The following is a 23,912-nucleotide window of genomic DNA, read 5'->3' as shown; positions in this document are numbered from 1 at the left end:
TGGGTCAGTATCACCCCACAAGCCATACTCCCCACTCTCTTTCCAAGTCTCGTGCATGGCTTTTGTGCTCATCAGTCTGTCCCCTGAAGTCCCTCTTTCCCAAGAGCTCCTCTTCCTTCAGCATATAGGGCCAGACTGCTTGCTTGGTCTCAGGCACTGGGTTTGTGCCCTAAAGCCCCACCCCTTACTGTGAGGTGGCTTCCCAACCACACAGGGGTTTCCTTTTTGCCTTAATGGCCAGCCTGCACTCTTCTGCTGCAGCTTCACCCAGTTGCTTACTGCTGTGTAGCTACCTTCCCTTTAAAGTAACATGAGTCTTTAGCTCCTTGTTAGGCAAGTTCCTGAGCTGCAGACCCTGGAAACTCCAGTGGTTATTGACTGAAAACATATATCACAGCAGTAAAATGGAAAAGAATATCAGTTTCAACCAGCAGCTTCTGGAAATGTAAGAAATCTCTATCCTGAAAGAAACAGCAGCAGTGTATGTAAGGGTTTGGCTGGGACGTAGGTGGCCAGGCCTGCAAATTCTCTGAGGGACAGCTATGGGGTCAGCTGGGCTGAGGTTCAGATTACACGATCATTGGGTCATGGCCTGTGTTGAAGCACAGGGAATGTGGGACCCATTTCTGGGGAAGGTCCAAGAGATGTAGTCTGAGGCATAAGCTCTGGTCAGGATCCAGAGGTCAGAGAGCCGGTGCCAAATTCCAGGGAAAATCTGAGATCAAGACCCAAGGAAATCAAGCTGAGTCAGGATGCCAGGGAAACCAGAGAGAGCAGAACCAGTGCCAAGTTTCAGGGGAAATCCAAGATCAGGATCAGGAAAGCCAAAGCTGGGGTCAGACTTCAGGAGGAACAGACTTAGGCTGTGTCAATTCATGCCTGCAGCTTGTAAAGGGTGAGTGGCTCTTTCTGCAGCCAATCCAGCTGAAGAAAACTAGGGCATTTGCATGGGATCAGGGGCAGGTGCGATAGCTCAGGTGCTTGGCCCAGCAAGGTGTGTTTGATCAGAGGCCGTGACAATGTGTTGCTTCCAAAATTACAGTTTCAGAATTCCTGGCTCATAGTAAATTTCCAACAATTTGTTTAATTTTCAATTGAATTGAAACTATATTTTGAAATGCCAGAATTTTTCACAAATCAAAAATTCTGAGTTTCAGGTGGCTCTGGCACTCAGCAAGAGGGATCTGTCTGCTTTTTTAAATATATATTTTTTTCCAGTTCAGTAAACAATCTGTAAAGTTGTCATAGACACTCAATAACTAAGCCAAATCCTGGAGAAGCAGGAAGGTACCACCAATCTGAATAAATACTGGAAAACAGTGAGGTCTTCCTTTTTAAAGAATACAGAAAATGAAGGCTAGAGCAGAAGAGGTCATGAATTCTACAAACATCTGATTCAAATTCTGATGCTTCTTCTGTGAATGCATGTCCTATGATAGGGTAGCTATGGAGGATGCTCCATGTAAGAACGAACACTTCTGTTTCCTTCTTATGGTACTGGTATAAACACTGTGCAGTCCAAACTTTAAAGGGGCATAGGGAGAGCAACTGTGCATCACTTTTTTCACTCCAGCCAGTGCATGTAATAAGGATGGGCAATTACTTCAGCTGGAGGGTTACTTAATGAGGTTTGGTGAGCTGTTATGAGGGCTGTCCACATAAAGTTAATGGTGAAGATACAATTTTAACAAATTATAGATAAAAGACAGCATATGCTAAAAGTCAAACTTCTACTATAAAATATTGTGATTTTATTTAAAACATATTTTTGTCCTAGTTTAGGGGTTTTTTGTTGTTGTTGGGTTTTTTTTTTGAGTAGTGCATATAGAGATGATTGCATAATAGCTCCAAAGAAAGTTTCTCCCACAAGGGAACACAAATCAACCAGCAGGATGCTTGGCCAAGGGAGGATACCCCTGCCTCCAGCAGAGCCCTGCCAACTGCCCAGCTACCCCTCCAATCATAAGGGAGCTCCTGCCTCAGCTTGTACCCTGACATGCCCCTTGAGCTGCATACCCTTCACCCCTTCCTGTCTGCAATTGTCCCCTCAAAGTCTGGGGAAGCCCAACAGTCCCCTCCAGCCTGCCCCAGCTCCCTTCCAGGACCATGCAGGTTGTACCCACCTGCAGCCCAGAGGTCCTTCTTTCCCCAGGAGGAGCCCTGGCCCCAGGGCAGTGGTGGCAGGCTCACACAGCTAGATGGAACAGGAGCTGTGCTGGCTGCTGCTGAGAGGTGACAGGTGACAGGTGGCTGGGCTGGGTCACAGTGCTGCACAGGGCAAGGCAGGGCCAGGGATGGGGCTTCCTAGAAGTACCCAGGAAGCTATCACCTCTGGGTATAGGTGCAAAGTGCCTGCTGCATGGTCCTAATGTCCAGGGTGGTTCGTTCCCAGCAGTTCCAAACTGCAGGCAGACAGGGTGCTGTCAGCCCAGCCTGAGGGGTGGCACAGGGCTCAAGCGCTGCTTGCTCAGGGCCTGCTGTGCAGAGCTGGGTGGGTGGGGCTGCTTTCGCCCAGTGTCTCCTGTCACCAGCAGAGACCAGAGCTGCAGTCTGTACCACCCATCTGTGGACCAGATAGAATCAGTTGGCTTGCTGTATTTTGCCCACCCTGGTATATAGCAACTCTTTCATTGCCAGCAATTAGCAAATCTAGTCTGCCCTTAAGTTGCAAGCACGCTGAAATCTCAAAACAAATAGTGGTCACGTACTACTAGAAGGAAAGAAAATCTGAAATAAGAATGAAAATGTCCTTCCCTTCTCTCTCTTCTTATCACATGTATCAGTTGTTTCCAATACCATTCACCTATGAGTGACTTCTTTTTTCTTTCTACTCTTGCTTCAGGGATGTGCCTGGCTTGTTGTTTTTCCCTCTGAATCTAGCAGGTCTTCTAAATCTTGTCCTTTATGGCAAAGGGAACGGAAAGCCCAGGAATGTTTATGTCTGTGCTCTGCTGCTTTACCTTGCTGAGATTAGTGAATTCTCCCCGTTCTGCTTAGCAGTATAATAAGAGACATTTGTGCCAATGGGCAGAGCACGGAAACTTTGAAAGCCTTTGTCATGACAGTAAATTAAAGAGGGGAGATGAAGCAATATATTCCTTGGTCTGTCTTTCACTTCATTTGGAGATACAGACTTGATTTTTTTCAAATGTATGGATATATTTCTGCATCTGACTAATGTAGTTTCCTGTGATTGTGTGCATGTGGTGCATATTTGCTTGCAGATGGCCGCTTATTTGTCTAACTGGAAGGAAACCATGTAATTTTTTGGGATGTTAGGTGATGACTGACATTTTTTTTGCTTCAGTGATTTTTTTGACAGAAATACATTGTACAGAAATTTTAATTATTTCAGTTGTACATGGGTAATACCAGCAACTGCTTTTGGGTAGGGAAAAATGGATATAGCATGTTTTCTAACTTCTTATATACCTATTTATCACAAAATGGAAGCACATGTATTAAGCAGGGAAGCAGACTTTCTGCCTGGAATAGAAACATCCTGGTTTGATTACTGCTCCACAGTGCAGCAGCTCTAGTATTATAGTTCAGGCAGCTGAGGGAGTCTGTTGACTTATTAGGTCATTGTTCTTCACATCACAGGCGTTAACAATTGTCTCTCCTTTTTTGGTGGTTGTGATATTCCAGTAATCAAGCTAGCCTTTCTTAGGGCAGTTTTGCTAGTTGCTCCTGGTTTCTCTCCTATTTCACAGACCTAGAAACTCTTTAGCTCTCTTTAAAATCATAGATCCGTCCATGGTAGGGATATAAATACAGTTTAAATCAGCGTTTCTCAACCCATGGGTCATGACCCAAAAGTGGGTTACAAGAATATATGAAAGGGTTGCAAACAAACTTTAAAAATGGATCAACAAACTTTAAAAATGGATTCTTTTTTAAAGGAGAAAAATGTGGGAAACCAATGCTTTTCCCTTGCAGGCTGGTAAAGTTCCCTGCACACACTCACCCCCTACCCCACACACTGGGGGCTGGGGCCTGGCGGTGGGGGTAGCGGATTGGGAGTGAGGGGCACTGGGTTGGGATTGGCCATCAATGTTTACAAATGGGTCCTGGTACAAAAAAGGTTGAGAACCACTGATTTAAATAATTACCTGTTTAAACTCCTCTAATGATATCAGTTAAATAGCTAATCAGTAACACATACTGCACATGTGGGACAGGTCCCCTGGCCTCTGTAGCACTTCCCCCAAAGTGGAGTAGGCCATGCCCCTGCCCATTCCCTGGCCCGCAGCAGCATCTGCCCATACCTTCTCCAGCTGCAGTCCAGGCGGGGACTTTCCCCATATACTCACCTGTTCTGTGGTCTGCACTGCTCTCTGTGCAGGTGGGGGGAAGGGGGGGAAGCCTGTCCTTCACTGCTCCAGCCTGGCTGCACTGTGCTTCCACCCCCCAGCCACACTACATAGGGCTGGAGGGAGATGGGCTGGCTCTAACATCCCAAAATTGGCTGCAGCCGGGGGCGGGCAACAGCAAGCCCCACAGCCCAGGTGAAGCCACGGGCGGCAGCAGCAGCTGGCAAGGGGCTTCCCAGCCAGCTGCAGCTGCCAGTACATGGCTGTCCAGGACCGGCTGCAGCAGCACAGGGTCAGGGGAGGCAGAGGTGGAGCCACATGGTGCGACAAATAGGTGGGGCTTCTTTAGACCCTTGTTCCATCTTTAATGGGTACTAGTCCCTCCTCATTCCCTCCCACATCTGCTTGCACAGGGAGGGGGAGGGGGAGGTAGTGTCTGCCCAGCTGCCTTCCTGGGGCACTGTGCCACTTCTCTTCCCTACTGAAACAATAACTGTAACACATTACCAGTATAAATATACTTGCCGTTTAAACATTTAACTTTTGTTAACCCTAATCCGTGGTGACCAATCTTCAGCAGCACCAAGGGTTTCAGTTTTAGTTAAACAGGAAGGGGAGGCAGAGTCAGCTGAAGTTTAGGCTGTGTCCCTGCTCTGTTCAGCCTCAACTCAGAAAAAAAAAACTTCATTCTGCCTTTCAAAAATGAGGTGTATTATATTCCAGGGCATATTGCATGCAATAAAATATGATAATATATGTAAATTGTGTAGTGTATTTTATTTGTAACTTGATACAGTAAGCTTTAAAAAAATCAGTACTGCTGCAAGTGTTACAGAGTTCAGTGCATGGCTAAAGTAAAGTAGTATTGCTACCACATTTACTCAAATACAAGACAAAATTTGTTTCCACCTTCCTCCCCACCAATAAGCATGGGGAAATAAGCCCCTCATCTTACATTCACGTACCAGGAAAGCTTACTAAATACACTGTCTATCATTAAACTGCTCACAAAAGCAGCATGTAATCAGTAAAGGAAACCAAATGCAGCCAATACTGACCATGACTATAAAACTCAATGCCCATATTGGGCAAACATGTTGAGGGGAACCTACCACAAGGGTATGTTAGTGCAGATCACCTTAGTAAGATCTATCTATAGTAGTGCCCACTGAGCACAGTTCCCCTCAGTGCCAACTTCTGCAAGTCATGTTCAGCCCGTATTTTGCATATATGTTGATTTCTTCACTCCTACAGTTGAGCTGTTCCTTTCTTTCCCATTTCCAATTATTCTTTTTTCTTCATTAGCCTTAAATGTCTGGCAAACATCACCAAGCAGGGCCCCGAACGCGTCATCCAGAATCCCTCTGTTGCCGCCTTTGTCAGCCCGTTGCATATGATTAGTATGGCCCTGCCCTCCATGAGGTGGAGCCGGATCAGGTTGTCCTGCCCCTCATCTGCATGTAAACTTTTGGAGGATTGCAGGACTTGTAACAAGAACACCTGGTTCGAGCCATTAATGGAGGGCTACTTAGCACGTGGATCCTTTGTGGGGGGCATATGGAATATACACACGTACTGAGCAATTTTCCTTTCACAGCATAAATATTGTGTCAGAATTTTACTTTCTAGTAATGTGTTACAGTACTGCATTGGTTTTTTAATGAGAACATTGTGAGAGAGAGTCAGAAACTTGCTCTGACATCAAGTATAGCACATCCACAGAGCCTGTCACCTTATCATAGGAGGAAGTCAGGTTGGTCAGACATGACATGATCTTGGTAAATCTATGCTGCCTGTTCCTGATCACTTTGTTCTCCTCTTGGTGCTTCAACTGCTATATATTAACCTGATCCTCTGTACAATATGCATCAGTTAAATTAGAGTTCACTTTTCTTTTTTTTCTGTATGAGTATTCTGTGTGTATTTGGGATGGATGTAATTTGCATCTTAAATTAAGATTTGTGACATTTGAAAACACTACATACATTGTCTTTGCTTATCACTATAATTGTGATTTGGACAAGATTTGATATACAAACTTGGTGCCTCCTTAAATATGATACTTACTTGAATATCTCTTGTCAACCCACAACACCTGGACCACTGTATAACATTCTGAAACAGCGGTTCCCAACCTTGGGGTCACAATAATAAAAAATGAGGTTGCAGAGACTCGACAGTGTTGACCAGATATGATAAAAATCACAGAAAAAAGCAGGACATGGCAGATTCCCCTTGCAGACTGACAGAGTTCCAGCCTACAAGGGGCTCCTGGGAGGGAGTGGGAGGAGGGCAATCAGGCAGGGGGGCACCCTGTGCATGGATGCATGTGGCAGCCAGGCAATGTGGAGACATGCTCCCTCCAGGTAAATCAGTGGGCAGGGGGGCAGATTGGAAGGAGGAAGGACGTGGGACAGGGCTCGGGCTGGGGGCACTGCCCAGCCAGGCCTATGCATGGGGCTGAGGACTGGAATATAGGGCCTAACTGAGGGAATAGAATGAAGCCATGGGCGGCTTGTCTGGGGATCACTGCGGAGGTTGGCTCCTTGCTGCTACATATATTCCCAGGGTGGGAGGCATGGGGACACATGTGCCGCCAAGATTTGTGTGCAGGGCAGGGGCAGATGTGGGCTCTTTGCAGGCTCAGGGCTCCCTGCCCTGTTGCCCTCCCCCTCTGGTCTCAACAGCCCAGTGGGTGGGACCCAGTGCCTGCTGCCCACAGGAGGAGGGGATGTTGATCTTGTTTGCATCATTCTAGGGTTGCAAAAAATTTGCAATGTTTAAATGGGGTCATGCTGAGGAAAAGGTTAGGAAGCACTGTTCACAAAGATAGTTTTGTAGACATTTATGTTGAATTATCACCTTTAAACAGCAAGCAGTACGTGTCCTAGTACCTACTCTGAGATTCCATTTAGATCAAGTCTTCTGTTAATATAAGCTTCCAGTCTTTTCCTCAGCTGGTGCAGTTTTGTTACAAGGTTAGCATGTCCAGATTTAGGATATACTTGTACCAGTTCCATTTGTTGTGATGTTATGTATGTGTGCTGTTGCATGTCCTGTTCTCACAAGTCATAACAGCATTAAACTGTGCTGCAGCTTCAATTGTTTCAGGTATGTTCATCATTACTTCTGTTTTGAAAAAATATGGCTAAAAGTCAATTTTAAGTGACTAGGAATTGATATATTAAGAAAGCTCTTATATAAAATTCACGAGTCAACACACTTGTGTATTATTTCAACCTGGGATGTAGTTAACTAGCGTTCTTTATTAGGTTTAAATTGTGTTTTGACACCAGTCTTTCAAATTGCTCAATTTAAGTAAAATTATTAAAATGAAAGAATAGTAATATTTGTTTTTATTAAAATGAAGCTAATGAAACAATTAATTATTAATGTTAAGACTTGTTTGGTTATGATCTAATCAGCAGTGAAGTCTCCAAAGAAAAGTTGTTCATACAGATTAAACCATAGGGAAAGTATAGCCAATTAGACTGCTCTGAAACATGCATATTGCTGTTGAAAGCTCAGGGTAGATTAATAGCTTAGATGGTACCATTTGCTCCAAAGGTTTATTAATCTTTAGGTTTACTTGTATTAACATAGCATCTAGAAACCCTAGTTACAGATGAGGACTCCATTGTGTTACATAATATACTAACATAAAAGAAAAAATAGTCCCTGTCCCAAAGGGCTTTATACTGTCCAATACTTAGAATATTTCTCTTCTGCAGGTTCTCATCCAGCAATCTATATGTATGTTAGCTGACAAAAAGGGAAGGGTGCTACTTGTTTTAACAACAACAGAACTTCATGAAAATGAGTTGGCTTCTCATCATGATGCTTATTGCATAAGCACTTCAGAACTTCCCATCAGCTCTTTATATTTCTTTCATATTTTCTTCTGGGTCATTGGTGTCTGATAAATACTGAAATATGGGACTGGTAGAGACCTTAGATTCAGTCCCTTCCTGTTGTAGGCACCTTTTAAAAACTCATTAAACTCTATCCTAAAACTAGTTAGCTTGCCACCAGTGCTCCCATAGGAAAGCTATACTAGAAGCTTGCTCATTTGATGGTTAGCAGCCACCATCTAATTTCCAGTTGAAAATTTTTTCTGGTCAGTTTATATTCATTTGTTATTGTGTCAGTATTTTCCTTTAGCTTAACACTTACTCCTCCCTCATGTTTAACACTACTTCACTTTGCTGGCCAGCTCCCACAACAGCAGGGCCCGCCTGGCCCTACTCCCCCAGCTGGGGCTTCTGACCTGGGAGCATGGGGCTGCCCCACTCCGGAACCTCAGGTAAGGGAGGGGAGAGAAGGAGCCTGGGGAAAAGTGGCCCAGGGAAAAGCTGAGCGCGGGGAAAATCGACCCCTCGCCTGCCCCATGGCCGGCCCCCCATACTGTAGCCACTCACAGCCCACGTGGGGCTGCCTGTGCCTGCTCAGGACAGCCCCAGGCAGGCTGCAAGTGGCAGCAGCAGGGAGTGCTGGCCATGGGGTGGGGGAGGGGCCACTTTTCCTCTCTCAGCTTTTCCCTGGGCTCCTTCCTGCTCCTTCCCGGTGCGGAAGAAAGCAGGTCCTCACCTGCTCTGTGACCGGTGCTCACTACTGCAGCCACTTGCAGCCTTCGCAGGGCTGTCCTGAGCAGGCACAGGCAGCCCCAGGCGGACTGTGAGCGGCTGCAGTGCGGGCTGGTGGGCAAGGGGCCGCTTCCCCCCCCTCCCCCTTGCACTCAGCACCAGCTTGTAACCTGCCCCCGCTGCCAGCCTGGGCCCCACACCAGCTCCGAGTTCTCCCATCAGGGCTTTGCCACGGCAACACCTGCAGCCCCTGCCGCTTGTCGCTCTGGGTAGCGTTTGCCACCGCCACCTCTGGGCAGACAGCAGCAGCCAGCAGTGCCCAGTGCGGCAAGTGGAGGGGCTGCAGCTGCTGCTGCCGCACACAGCCCCAACAGGTGAGCCTGGAGCCAGCGGGGTCCAGGCTGGCAGCAGGGCAGGTTACAAGCTGGTGCCGAGCGCAGGGAAAAGCAGCCCCTCCCTGCCCCATGGCTGGCGCCCCATACTGTAGGCGCTTGCAGCCTGCATGGGGCTGCCTGTGCCTGCTCAGGACAGTCCCAGGCAGGCTGCGAGCAGCTGCAGCAGGGAGCACCGGCCATGGGGCAGGCGAGGGGCTGCTTTTCCCTGTGCTCAGCACCAGCTGCTTCCCTGCTGGCGAGCAGGGGGTCGGGGCTGTGTGCTGCCCCTCGCCTGTACCACGGGGCTGGGGGGCACTGGGAGTGAGTGGGTGGGGAGCCAGTGGGAGCACAGGGCCTGCACCAGTGTCCTGGGGACAGTGCTGGTGGGGCCCAGAGCAGGATGGCAGGAGCATGGAGTCCCAGCCAGCTTGGGCTCTATGGAGCCAGGCCAGCTCCCCGCTCTCCCTGCTGGTGCAGCCCAGCCCGGCTCCATAGACCCCTGCCATCCTGTGCCCTGCTTTGGGACCCACCAGTGCTGGTCCTGGGACATTGGTCCCAAGATGGTGACCAGGGGGTGGGGTACCTGTCAAGGGGTGGGGCTACCCATGTGGCCCTTGACAGCCTGCCAAAACTGGGTAAGTGGCCCTCTGCCCGAAATAATTGCCCACCCCTGTTCTATGGTTTAGTTCCTGATGGTGCAAATCCCTGAAAGACCTTACATAAGAGATGGAATTTGCCTGATCTTCGTTGGAGTCATAGAATTATGTATTGAAGGCCAGCAAAGGGTACTTTTTGACACTGAATAGAAAGAGTAGGATCAGTAGCATGCTATAGGAAGTGTCTACCCCAGGTTTATTCCTTCTTCAGAAACAAGTATACCTATGGTATAAATAGCTCATCTAGTTATACCTTTAGATTATAGAATCATAGAAAGTTAAGGTTAGAAGGGCCCTCAGGAGGTCATCTAGTCCAACCCCCTGCTCAAAGCAGGACCATCCCTAGATCATCCCAACCAAGGCTTTGTCTGCTGGGTCTTAAAAACCTCCGAGGATGGAGATTCCACCACCTTTCTGGGTAACCTGTTCCAGTGTTTTACTACCCTTCTAGTGAGAAAATTATTTTTACTATCTAATCTAAACTTCCCTTGCTGCAACTTGAGACCATTGCTCCTTGTTCTGTCATCTGCCACCACTGAGAATAGTCTAGCTCAGGGGTGGGCAAAGTGCAGCCCACAGGCCAGATGCAGCCCATCAGGCCAGTCTATCCGGCCTGTGGGGCCCCTAAAGAATTTAGAAAAATTAATATTGATATGCCCTTGGCTGCCTGTCATGTGGCCCTCGATGGCTTGCCAAAACTCAGTAAGTGGCCCTCCACCCAAAATAATTGCCCACCCTTGGTCTAGCTCCATTTCTTTGGAATGCCTCTTCAGGTAGTTGAAGGCTGCTATTAAATCCCCTTTGTCTTCTCTTCTCTAGACTAAATAAGCCCAGTTCCCTCAGTCTTTCCTCTTAAGTTGTGTCTTCCACCCCCCTCACCATTTTTGTCACCCTCTGCTGGACTCTTCAATTTGTCCGCATCATTTCTGTAGTAGTGGGCCCAAAACTGAATGCAGTACTCTAGATGCAACTTCGCCAATGTTGAATAGAGGGGAATAATCACTTCCCTTGACCTACTGGCAACACACTTTCCAATGCAGCCCAGTATGCTGTTAGCTTTCTTTGCAACAAGGACACACTGCTGGCTCATATTCAGCTTATTGTCCACTGTGACCCCCCCAGGTCCTTTTCTACAGAGCTGCTGCCCAACCAGTCAGTCCCCAGTCTGTACTGGTGCATGAGGCTGTTCCTAAGTGCAGGACTTCACACTTGTTGAACCTCATGAGAGTCCTTTTGGCCCAATTCTCCAATTTGTCTAGGTCACTCCGAATCCTAGCCCTACCCTCCAGCATATCTACTACTCACCCCACTCCAACTTGGTTTCATCTGCAAGCTTGTTGAGGGTGCCCTTTAAGTCATCTTCCAGGTCATTGATAAAGACATTGAACAAAACCGGCCTCAGGACCTACCCCTGGGTTGGTAGAGTTAAATCACAGGTAGGGTTAAAATTAAAATAAGTCCAAACACAGCAATATAAGAAATTACATGCCCAATTACAGCACAACAGATTAAACAGATTTAATAGGAGGTTAAAGAGTAGTGAACATCCATAAATATCTTAAATTTGTCCTTGTACTTAACTTCATTGTGGTTAATACTAATAATTATAATAATTTTTAATATTTCTTTAGCAAAGAATGTTGTGAAACTGCCTTGATTCTTAAAGTTATCCCTTTAATAATTGGGCGAATTCTTCAAAGTCCAAAAAACACTTTTGTGCCTCTTCCAACCCAGGATAGACTACTGTTCCACATACCAAGGAGAGCAGAATATTGCTACCTTTGAATAATAACAAAAATGTTCTGAGTCAGCAAAAGGGTTTCTGCAGAGTTCCTTCTTTTAGTTGAGAAAGGAATATACTGTAAAGTTTGATCCTGGTTTTCTAGGCCAGAATATACATGTAAGTATTAACTTGGATCCTCCCTACCCAGTTCTGCTAGCATACCTGTCCTAGTCTTTCCTTTCACTCTGCTTCAGTTTGCAGCACTTCTACCAAATGAACAGAAATTGTTTTCTTATAGGTTGTAAAACATTGACTAAAAGTACTAGAACAGGGGCAGGCAAAATACAGCCAAGCACTTTCATCTGGCCCATAGGGCCCACCAACTAATTGTGTCCCACCTAGCCCTTCTGCCCATGGGAGTGGGAGCAGTGCCCACTGTCACAACCCAAGGGTGTGATTTTTGTTTTGTGTGTGCTTTGGCACCACTGAATTATTTTCCCGCCAAATTGTAGCTTTCTTTGCAGTGTGCATTTCTTCTTTGCAGCACAGAGATGCATGGTGCAAAGAGTTCCCGCCATTTGTATTATAATTCGAGCCCCATTATTGGCTTGCGTGAAATTATTCACACGTGGCGGCTAGTGATTGGCTTGCTAGCCGTATAAGAAGCTTGAGTGGTTTCCGCCCAAGTTGGAGGACTCCACGAACACCAGGAGGAGGAGACTTCACACTGTGTGAAGATCTCTAAGCGCTGCGGAGCCTATCGGACTCAGCGTATTTCAAGCAGGCAACAGGGGTCTGATCAGCCTCTAGCCTCTCCCCGTCACCGAGCGCAATCCTCGACATATCCCTCTTCCCTGCGCGCAAAAAGGATCCACGGAGCCTAGCAAACTTCGTGTGAGTCTATTCAGAGCTCTCTACTTTGAGTACTTTCTTCGGTTGGCACGACAGGCTCGCGGTTTAGAGCCTCCAACCTGATGGGCTAGAAGAATATTCACGGGAAGGAACTCTAGTCCGCCTCTCTTCTTTTCTATCTGTAACCGCAACTCAAGCAAGTTTTCCTGCCTGCACCGCGACCATCTTCCATGTAAGTAAACAATCTTAAATCAACCATTACACGTCTGCGCCTAATTCTAGCGTGTCGCCTGTTTTCTCCGACCCAGCGTGCCCGGGCTGCTGGCCACAGCCCGTGCGGCGTGAAAAAGGGCCCGGATCGCTCCCGGCCCGCACACCCACATGTACACACCCGCCCAAATGCTTTTGAGCCTTGCTCCCACCTTCATGGGTGGAAGGGCCCAGGCAGGCCAGCACAAAGCTTCCAGGCGGGGCTGCTGCTGCAGCTCCCAGGACCTGTTTCGCCTCCCTGGTCTCCTACTGGCTCCAGGCAGCAGATAGGGAAGAGGCGGGGACAGAGCTGCAGCTGGGCAGGAGCGTGGGGCTGGGGCTGACGGCAGCACAGAGCTTGTGCCCAGGAGGGTGGGAGCAGCACAGAGCAGCATGTGTGTGTGAGGGAGGGCGGGAAGAGTATGGAGACTCCCCCACACTCCCATCCCATGGTGTACAGCCATGGCAGGTGGGGGGCGCTCAAGGCACTCATGCCCAGCAGGGCACACCTCCAGCCAGCGCTTCACATTGCAGTGAGGGGTGCAGTCTCCCTGGGCAGTCTGTATCGCCAGTGCTCCCTGCCAGGCACATGCAGTCCCCATACTCGCGCAGGATGGGAGGGAAGCTGCAAGCGCTGAAGCTGGCTGCCTTTCCCACTGGGGCTGTGCTGCATCGGGGGGAAGCCCCAGGCACCTTCTCCCTGGGGGGTGGGGAAGGCAGCTGGCTCTAGCACCTGGGGCTTCCCTCCCATGCCTGGCAAGTATGGGGAGCACCAGTGATATAGACTGCACGGTGGAGGCGTTCTCGCTGTGATGTGCAGCACTGGCCATAGCTGCACCCTGCTAGGCACATGTGCTGGGCGTGAGTGCCCTGAGCACCCCCACCTGCTGCTGCTGTACAATGGGGGGGAGTGCAAGGGGGTGTCCCCACACACTTGCACCCTGCCCCCACAACCCCCCACATATACACCCCCCCAACATACCCTATGCCCACCACACCCTACCATACACACACACCCACAGCCCCCAATACCCCCCCACACACACCACAATGTACAAGACTAAGAATTTATTTTTGAGTTATTATGTGATCAACTCTATATACACAACACAAATCATGACAAATATTTTTGTAATAAAATTAAAATGTTATAGTAGGTGTTTGACTTACAGTGAATGATTTGGTTTTTTTCTGATTCTAAGATGGCAACTCCCCTCCTAAAAGAAGTATTTCTGGGGGGGGTAAGGGGAGAGACTTCTGGTGGCAAAGGTCACTGGTTAGGGGGGTGGGACTTACGGTCTCAATGTGGTGACCAGGGGGCGGGGCTACCCATGCAAACCTAAGCAGCCTTCCAGCCAAAATAATTGCCTGCCCCTCTACTAGAATGTTCAGCCTCCCATCTGCCCAATCAGCAGCCTCCCCTGCCCAATCAGCAGAGGCGGGGCTGCATGATGGACAGTCCTCTCAGCCAATCAGCAGTGAGGGGAAGGACCTCACAACAGATGACCTCCTCAGCCAATGAGGGGTTATGGGCAGGCTCATAAAAATGACACAAAATTGACTCCATGAGCTGAGAGTGCTCCATAAAAATTCCTTTCACTCACTGCAACTTAGGTAGATCCCTACCTGTAACTCATCCATATTGGGATGGCAGTTGAATTTGTGTTTGCGGATGAGATTATCCAGAGATAAATGACAGGAGATGAGAAGGGGACCTGAGAGCACCCTGAGGAAACATCACAAAAAATTGGAGGGGGAATGGAGAGGATCCCATTAAATATTTGCTGTAAGAGTAATTAGACTTGTAGAAGAACCAGGAGAGACGATTGTCATGAAAGGCAAAGAGGATTAGATGTCAAGATGTCATCAATGCTGTCGAAGGGAACTGACAGGTCAAAGAGGGTGAGGATGACTAAGATTCAGGTTTCTGAAACTGAGTAAGAGAAAGTCATTAAAGGCTCTTGCTTATACTGTTTTCAGTGTATTGGATGGGATAAAAAATGTATTAGATAAGGTGCACAATGGAAATAGAGGAAAACTTCAGGTAGCAATTGTATACATAGCACATTCATTGAGCTTCAACATGGAAAGGAGTTTGAGGCAGCATCAGGAAAGGTATGTTGTTCACAAGTTGGCTTTTTAACATGAGAGAGGACAAAGTATATTTGTGCTACAAGGGTAAAAGGGCAGACGAGTTAAAGGCTAAAGAAAAACAGGAAAGGTAATGGGAGGGGGGAGAATGTAGTGATTGTTTAGTGAAGTCTGATGGTCACCCAGGCACATGGAGGGGGAAGAGAAGGAAAGATTACAGGTATGTGGACAAGCAGAGGGGAGAAGGAAGGCCACGTCATATTTTGTCAACTTTCTTTTGGAAGCAACCAGTAAGATCCTCTATGGATGGAGTTTGAGTCAAAACTGGTGAAAAAGTGGGTGCGGTTAAGAAAATAGATCCAATTAAATTGGAAAGAGAATGCCACCTAGCTAAGAAGAAAGCACAAGTGAAGGAGGAGAGAATGAGTTTGTAGTAAGGAAGTCATTTTGGTCACAGGTTTTCCACACGAGGTATTCCTCAGTGCAAGAGCAGGAGTCAAGAAGTTGATGATTACTTGGTAGCTTGGACCCTGCAATGGGGAGTGCAGCTTAGAGAGTTGAGGATGGAGGAAAGTAAAGCATAAAGAGAATCAACAAGCATAATGATGAAAGAAAAGGGAAACAGGGCCTTGCTACCAACCAGTTATCATGTGTTAAACTCCAGCTCATTCTTTCTGTTCTTTAAAATGAGCTAGTTAAACTCTGCTACCCAAGGCATTTTTTAAATATTCATTTTGTGCAAGTGTGGGCACATCATCCTGGTTCGGGGGGGACACACACACGACTGCTGTTCAACTAGGAGTGAAGTGGTGGGAAAAGGGGTTACCCTGGTCTGGGGAAGGCATGGAGTACATTTCCTCACTTCTCAACTCCTCCAGTCCCCAGGAATTGTCAAGTGACAGAGAAGTGTACAAGCATTTGTTTCTTGTGCAAGATGATCTTCCTCATTGAATGGATTTCTCATGGATTTAGCATGTTTCCTGCTGAAGACACTTCATAAATGCTGGTATACTCCCAGTTTCTACTAAGAGAGTGGCATTTTTCCTACTAGAAATATAAAGCTTGTCCATACCCTTGGTCACTGAACATTATTATGTCGCTGTGCCAACAAAAAGCAGTGCACATTTGTTGGGGTTCTTTTAATTAAAAATTGGGTTTTGTTCTGGACTTGCGCAGGCAGCACTGTGCTGGACCTGGAGGCAAGACCTTCATTTACTCTCCAGTACCTTTACCCCAGTACATATAGTACCGTGACATGAAGGATCCTAAGTTTTATATCTATTTGATGGAAGATGTCTTGGTACAAGTGCTGCAAAAGACAGCCATAAAGCTGCTCTCAAGTTCCTCTCATAAACCTTTAGAGAACCCTAGTTGGTGCCAAAACTTGGCGGGCTCTCAGTGCTACCTATACTAGGAAATCATGCCTGCCCCTCCCCCCCCCCCCCATTTGAGGATTCTCAGGACAGAGAGGTCTTAAAGCTGCTACAGCCAACTTCTTTCCTTTGCTTAGACTACAATTTTGTTCTGTACCCAAGGTTTACCCTGTCTTTTTACCTGACTTGAATGAACACTTTAAAATTTCTTTTAACAATATTGAATTCAATATACCTTAAATTTAAATTAACACTTTCCTTAATTCTGCAGTGGGTCATATCCAAGAAGTTATGTTAATATTGACAATAAGGCAGTGTAACAGCAGAATATAGTATTGCATCCTTTTAGAGAGCCTTAGCAATTAATAATAAAAGAGAAAGTTAAGCCTTTTTCCCCGTTTTATGTTTTAACTATTAGATGGTAGTAAAAACTTTCATGGACATGGACCAGGACTCGGAGGATGAGAAACAGCAGTATCTCCCATTAGCCTTGCACCTTGCATCTGAATTCTTCCTCAGGAATCCTAACAAAGATGTGCGTCTCCTTGTAGCATGTTGCTTGGCTGATATCTTCCGAATCTATGCTCCAGAAGCGCCATATACTTCCCATGACAAGCTTAAGGTAAAATACCACTTTGAAGAAGGCCTTCCTCATCTCATTCTCTTATAGTTGAAAGCAGATCACGAAACATACTTCTTTTAAAAAAAATCAAGTGTGGTAAGGGTTTGGGGCCTACAGTGGAATTGTTCTAGTTGGAGAAGGTGGAGTTAATGCCCTGAGTTAATATAATAGTTTAATTATGTGCAATGGTATAAATCTGACTGAATCGATAATGGTAGTGTCAGAGGGTTACATACATTTGTCTAAGGTCTTAATTTTTTTTTACCTCTTATTTTACAGGACATATTCTTGTTTATTACAAGACAGCTAAAAGGCCTGGAAGACACTAAGAGCCCTCAGTTTAACAGATACTTTTACTTGTTAGAGGTAACATAGTTATTCGAAACAAATCAGACATTTCCCTAAATGTAACAGCTTGCTAAGAAAATCTTTTTGGTATTCTGTTGAAATTATGAAGTTGCCAAATTTCTAGGCAGGCAAAGTTGAATGATCTCTTCTCCCAGATATTATGGCTCAGGTTGTGCTTACTGAGTCATTGTTGCCCATAGTTTGAGACTCAGACAATATTACTTTGTTTTAAATTTTGACACTTAGTCACAATTAGCCATCTCCATAAGATTTTCACATACAAAAATCCCATGTCAGAAGATCATTTCAAACAGACTGAAATGCAAATATATTATGGTGAACATTATAGTATATAAGGAATACAGTTTGCTACGGCATTTTGAAAAATATGTTTTCAACAAAAACGTTTTAAAAATTGCTATGTTGAATATGCAGAAGCAGACTGATTTATGTAGAAAGCTTTTTAAAAATTATTGCATAACATGATGGAAAAAGTAGTACAAGTGGAGCTCACTAATATGGCCATACTAATTGAATGTACAAGTTTAATGCATCAGTCATCTTTTGCACATATAAATAAAATCAGTCCTTTGTTTAGCTTTCATCTTCATTATAGTTGTTTGCTATTTGTATTGTGCTGCTCCGGTAGGATAGGCACTGTACAAATGGATAGGAAAGAAAGAATGTCTGTAAGAGTTTACAACCAAAGTCATAAAATGTAACTTCTCTTTTATTTAAATTTTAATTAGCAGAATTTAAATTTATGTGGCTTAATGCACATAGTAATTCTGTGCTGTAAATATTTCATTATTTCTGTTTTTGGTTTTAGAATTTAGCTTGGGTTAAATCTTACAACATCTGTTTTGAGTTGGAAGATTGCAACGAAATTTTTATTCAGCTTTTTAGGACACTTTTTTCAGTCATCAAGTAAGTTGAATTACTTCAATTTTATATATTTATAGTAAAAATATATTTGGTGCTTTGAACCTTTGTGTGGGAATTCTTCATTTGGTCTACAAAACCCTATGCTATATTAAGTTCCAAAAAGGTAGTTCCATGGAGATCAAATAAAATAGTAAATAAAATGAATATGATACACACATACTTAGATTAAAAGTGGACTTTTTGTGATTTGTCAACAAGAAACATAGGCAATATTAGAAATATAATGCATCTTTCTTAGATAAATTAATCTTTATGCTGTACTCCCAGAGAACTGTTTTTTGATTATTTGTTTTTAAATAACTGTAATTGTGTAGAAAAACAAATTGGTGCTATATGTTATGTCAGGTTTATAAAACAGATAAATCAAGTTAAAGCAAAGGGGTTAGAATTCTTAAATGTGGAAAATATAACTTGGTGCAAGTTGATTATTTTTTCTTCCTCAACTGTTGCTAGGATTTAAATTTTCTTAGCTATGTTGGTGTCTGGAAGTTTATTACTAATCATATTCTTTCTTTGTAGTAATAGTCACAACCAGAAAGTACAAATGCACATGCTGGATTTGATGAGTTCTATCATCATGGAAGGCGATGGAGTAACTCAGGAGCTACTAGACTCCATTCTTATTAACCTCATTCCTGCACACAAGGTCTGCAAAGAAAGATAATGATGATATTTGAATATCTGTTTCAGAATAACTGTAATGTTTTTGTTGGGTTGGTTCTACTTCCCTCTCTTCAGACGTTCTGAACTGACTGTCAGTCATAATTTTTCCAGCCTGCAGCAGTATATTGGGAACCCGTAGGAATTATTACTTAACTATACATTGCCTGCTTATTATTGTGAGACTTCATCTGTTCAGTAGCCCAAGAACTTTGCTCTGGAGGAGCAAGTTTAACACCGTCTCACGCAGGATAGTAAATGAACCTGCTACACAAGCATTTTTTAATTGAAGAGGTATGGTATATTTTGACAGCTGTTCAACTAAATGACTATAGTAAGGTTTACTGCAAGCATCAGGCCCTGCTGTCTGCTTTGATCATCCTTGTCTGTCAAACCCCACAGCTGGTGATTTTCCTGTTACTCCCCCTTCCTGAAGTTTGGTTTATTAGCAGAACGGTTAACTCAAAACAGAATTTTCATATTTCTTCTTCAGGTTCAGTAGCTGTTTCTAGCTGAATTAATCCTTTAGATTAGGGATGCCAAATGTATAGCCAGGACTGGATCTAGCCTACAAAGCCCTGTCATTTGGTCCCCAGAGCTGCCCCTGGGGCAGATCAGACTCTCACAGCACAGCTCTGGGGACCAGATCAGACTGGCACAGGACAGCTAGATTCAGGCAATGGACCCCCTTCCCTTCTCCTACCCCAGCATACCAATCCAGCGGCTGCTGTAGCTTGTCTGGGACTCATGCTGGAAATGGCACAGGTCCTGGAGCATCTGGAACAAGCATTGCCTGCAGCATGTTTGTTGCTGTGGCCAAACTGCTCTCCACATGCAGTGCCTATTTTGGCCTTTCTAGGATCCACACCACATGCAGTGCAAGTCCCCGACCAGCTGAAGCAGCTGCCAGATCAAGCGTGATGGGGAAGGGGTCCGTGGGTCTGATCCAGCTTGTAGACAGGCTCCATACAACTCATCTGACCCACAGGGCTGGATGAGTTAGATGCTCCCAACACCTTTGCTTGGTTGAGTAGTCTTTCAGGCTTTCAACAGGCTATAGCATCCTTATAGCCCTCCCTTTTAAGGCTTCTGAGTCTTGTATAAGTGAACTCCTGTGGCTTTTTGTCATTTTGCTCCTGCTTCCTACAGGTGTCTCAAATGTGGTTTCTCCAATGGGCATATCTGTCTCCCTAGTCCTTCTGCTGGGAGCACAAAAATGTAGTCCCTAACCTAATCTCTCAGGCTGCCTCCCTGACCATTCACTAATGGCTAGCTCCAGGTTTAATTTGTAATCTCTAATTCAGTCTCATGGTCCCCCTTGAGCACTTAAGTTAGTCATCTGAAAGATAGCTAAATGAGGGTTGGTTGAGGGTAAATCCCAGTTCCCTTTGAAAAGGTGACCTAGGAATAGGGTGAGTGGACTGCACATGCTAGTGCCCTATTACATGAATGACGACATTTTCTTGTAGAAATGCCTGTTTTGCATTTCTCTTCATAGAACTTGTTAGTGATATTCACTCGTAAGCTACAGTTAATGTATTGTGTCACTAGTCAGTATCCATTTCATTTACTGATTTACTAAACTTAAATATTAAGAAATTATAGAGGCTCAGCATTATCTCCAGAGTTAGTCAAGTTGAGTTTGAACGTAAAGCAGAGATGTATTCTCTTTGTTATATGCAAGTGTGATGGGATGCTTGGTGCACCTGTCACTTTAAGAAGAGAGACTGCTTGAGAAGCAGCCTGTAGGTGTGCAGGGGCCAATGAGAAAGTTACTTGACTAGAAGGGGGCTGGGCTTGAGGCATATAAGTGCAGAGCGTGAGCTGGTCAAGGAGTCTACCCCTGGGAGCCAGGGAGAGAGGAACTCCTGGGCAGCAGGGCTCCTGAGAAACATATGAGTTGGGGTAAGCAACAATGGCAGTTTGTGGAAGGGACTATGGTGGTTTGTGGGAGGAGATCCCAGCAGGCCCAGGAAGGGGGCCTATGGAGCCTGGGAGCACAGCCAGAGCCCGGGAACAGCAAAGGGCATGTGGGCCAGAGGGCCCAGAGCCCATAGAGGAGCAGTGTGGGGCTAGAGCCCAGAGAGAGGGTACAGTGTCAGTAGGTCCAGAGAGCCCAGAGGTCAGAAGCCCAGGAGAGGCAAGTGTCAACAGGGCCAGGGGAGCCCAAAGGTCTCACTGGATGTAGGGCAGGGGCAGAGCCCAGAAAGAGGCCAAAGGTCAAGGAAGGCCACAGCCAGAGTCTGGTGGGGCCAGGGGAGCCCAGGAATTTCTACTGGCCTAGGAGCAGGACCCAGGGTCCAGAGAGAGGGGCCAGAGGTCACAGCCAGAGGCCAAGGAGTACATAGCCCAAGAAGGGTGAGGACTGGGGTTGGGAGCCCAGGAAGAGCATGTGACAACAGGAAGGAGCGCATGGGCATAGTGTAAGGGCAGTCAGAGCCATGTAATTAGCCATTAAGGTAGAGTGTGGAAACACCTGAGCTCAGGAACAGGAGATCAAGTTTGGGAAGCCCTGGGGTAGCTTCCTTTATCCAAAAGCTAAATACACCAAGGTATGGTGGGTGAGGGAAGGGGTGAATGCTCAAAGGGAGACAATTGAAGACTGAAGGGGCTCGAGGGGCATTACAGCCACCCTGGGGAAGGAACCCTGTTACTGTAAGGACTCAGTTATATTTTTTCAAAGATGTGTGCAACTCTTACTCTGCGGGAGCACAGTGAATTTTTTGAGAATTTACAAGTAAATCCTTTAATTCACTTGAATAAAAATAATTCAGACTGTCTATTTTAGGAAATCTAACATTCATTGGGAGACCTTTATTTGGCCCAAATAATCTCAGTAAAGGATATGAAGACACTTCAGGCTTCCCATATAGTTAAAACTCCCTGAAATTTTGTGCATACTACTCTGAAGTATTTTTTTAAGGCTAATGTCTGTCTTTGTTTTTCTCTCGGAAATGGTCTCTCTTTGTTTTTTGTCATGGTTAGTTTGTTCTTCAGCAGTAAATGAGCAATAATGTTCTTTGAGAATTCCACCAAAAATGCCTTATTCAGAAATAGCCACCATCTGTTCTCAACAAGCTAATCTTACAAAAAGTACCTCTCCTTCCTGGTGCTCCTCTACAACTCAGGACAGATGACTAGGGAGGAGTATAAGAGTATTGCTTGGGCAAGCAGGGATGAAATCAGGAAGGCCAAAGCGCAATTGGAACAAGGTTTCTGCAAGCATGTTGGCAATAAGAGGAAGGTCAGGGAAAGTGTGGGTCCCTTACTGAATGGGGGAGGCAACCCTAGTGACAGATGATGAGGAAAAGGCTGAAGTAATCAATGCTTTTTTATCTCAGTCTTCACAGGCAAGGTCAGCTCCTAGACTACTGCACCTAGCAGCACAGTTTCGGATGGTGAGCGGCTGACAATGGTGAAAGAACAGGTCAGGGACTATTAGGAAAAGCTGGACATGTACAGGTCTATATGGCTGGATGCAGTGCATCCAGGAGTGCTGAGGGAATTGGCTAATGTGATTGTAGAGCTGCTGGCCATTATCTTTGAAAACTCATGGTGATTGAGGGAGGTCCCAGATTATTGGAAAAGGGTAAATATAGTGCTCATATTCAGTGGTGACATGTAGGGAGTGCATGTGCACCCCCTGTGTCGTGTGTCTCTCCTCCTCCTCCCCCCCCCCGGACAGCCAACGCTCCCCACTTAGGTGACGGGCAGGGGGAGCAGGTAGACGCGCCGGTGTCCCCCCTTGCGAGCGCAAGCCAGGAGAAGTGCCACTGGTACTTCCAGTTGCCCCACTCGTGCTTCCGAATCGGCGCAGTTGGCCTCAGGGGATTTAAGAAAGGGAAGAAAGGAGGATCCAAGGAACTACAGATCAGTCAGCCTCATCTCAGTCCCCAGAAAAATCATGGAGCAGGTCCTCAAGGAATCTATTTTTAAGCACTTGGAAAAGACAGTGATCAGGAACAATCGGCATGGATTCCCCAAGGGAAGTCATACCTGACCAACCTGATTGCCTGCCTTCTATGAGATGACTGGCTTTGTGGATATGGGGAAAGCAGCAGATGTGATTTTACCTGTTCATATTATGGAACAGATTATGTGATTACACAAAAATTTTCCTGAAAGCTGTTCTGTAAAATATGAAAGCCATTACATGCAAGGGTCTTTAGGAATATGTATACCATTTTCAAAGTGGGTGACCCTTTCCTGTGCCATCCTGAGGACTTCCAGGAATATATACCGTTTCCAGTGCAAATGACCCATTTTTATGCCACCCTCTGAACAGGTTCTGTGAACCAAGCGCTTCATAGAATATACCAGTTTTTGACATAAATGATGCATCTACACGTGAAATTAACACAATGCAATAAACTCTAGAGTAGTTAGAGCTGGAGTCAGCTGCTTCCAGGTATGATATCTGCACCTGCATCCAAGACCGCAGCAGTTTGAGCTGGGGCAGAGCAGCCCCAGGCTGGCAGCAGGCTTGAGGGTTCAGCCAAGGTTCCAGGTGGCAACATCAGGTGGCAGAAGGACTGGATGGGACACAAGAATGCTGAAGTGCAGAGCTGTGCGGCGGGCAGCCCCTGCACTTTAGCACCCTTGTGCCCCAGCCAACCCCCATCACTGCCTATATGTGCGTTTCATCGCACTTAATGACTCTGCAGTAAGATACAGGTACTCCTCACTTAACATTACTTCACTGATGACATTACATCGCTGATCTATTGGAGAACATACTTGTTTAAAGTTGTGCAGTGTTTGGTTATAAAATTTGGCTACTGCCTGCTAGTAGGTAACTACTGTGATGTAATTGGATTCGCTTAATCGTTTCACTTAAAGTCACATGTTTCAAGAACGTAACTACGACATTAAGGGAGGAGTAGCTGTAGTGCTGTCTCCAGCAGTACTATCTTACAGCCAGGTTAGTTAATTTACTGTGCCCTAATACTGGTGCATATGTAGATAGTGACGCTTTACTGCAGAGCTAATTAGTCCGCTCTAAAATGTGCCTGTAGATGCATCCACAGTTCAAGAGTCCAGCTGAATTATCTTTAAAGATCAACCTCTCCCAACCCTTGTTTTGATTTCTGTCTACACTGTTAACAGAAGCTTTGTCTTTGTTT

At 45.8% G+C, this 23,912-nt stretch overlaps 1 protein-coding gene across 3 annotated transcripts in view; it reads left to right on the top strand.

Moving 5' to 3' along the window:
* PDS5A (PDS5 cohesin associated factor A) overlaps positions 1–23,912 on the top strand; it is a 128,617-nt gene that overhangs the window by 26,742 nt on the left and 77,963 nt on the right. For all 3 annotated transcript variants that reach the window (XM_006258476.4, XM_006258477.4, XM_059721644.1), the window contains exons 3-6: positions 16,633–16,836; positions 17,116–17,202; positions 18,014–18,111; positions 18,649–18,775. In XM_006258476.4, coding sequence (XP_006258538.1) covers positions 16,633–16,836; positions 17,116–17,202; positions 18,014–18,111; positions 18,649–18,775 — 516 coding nt within the window. The remainder of the gene's footprint in view (positions 1–16,632; positions 16,837–17,115; positions 17,203–18,013; positions 18,112–18,648; positions 18,776–23,912) is intronic.

The sequence above is a fragment of the Alligator mississippiensis genome, chromosome 2 (assembly GCF_030867095.1).
Source record: "Alligator mississippiensis isolate rAllMis1 chromosome 2, rAllMis1, whole genome shotgun sequence".
Taxonomy (NCBI): domain Eukaryota; kingdom Metazoa; phylum Chordata; order Crocodylia; family Alligatoridae; genus Alligator; species Alligator mississippiensis.
This window is presented reverse-complemented; position numbering and strand designations above follow the sequence as displayed.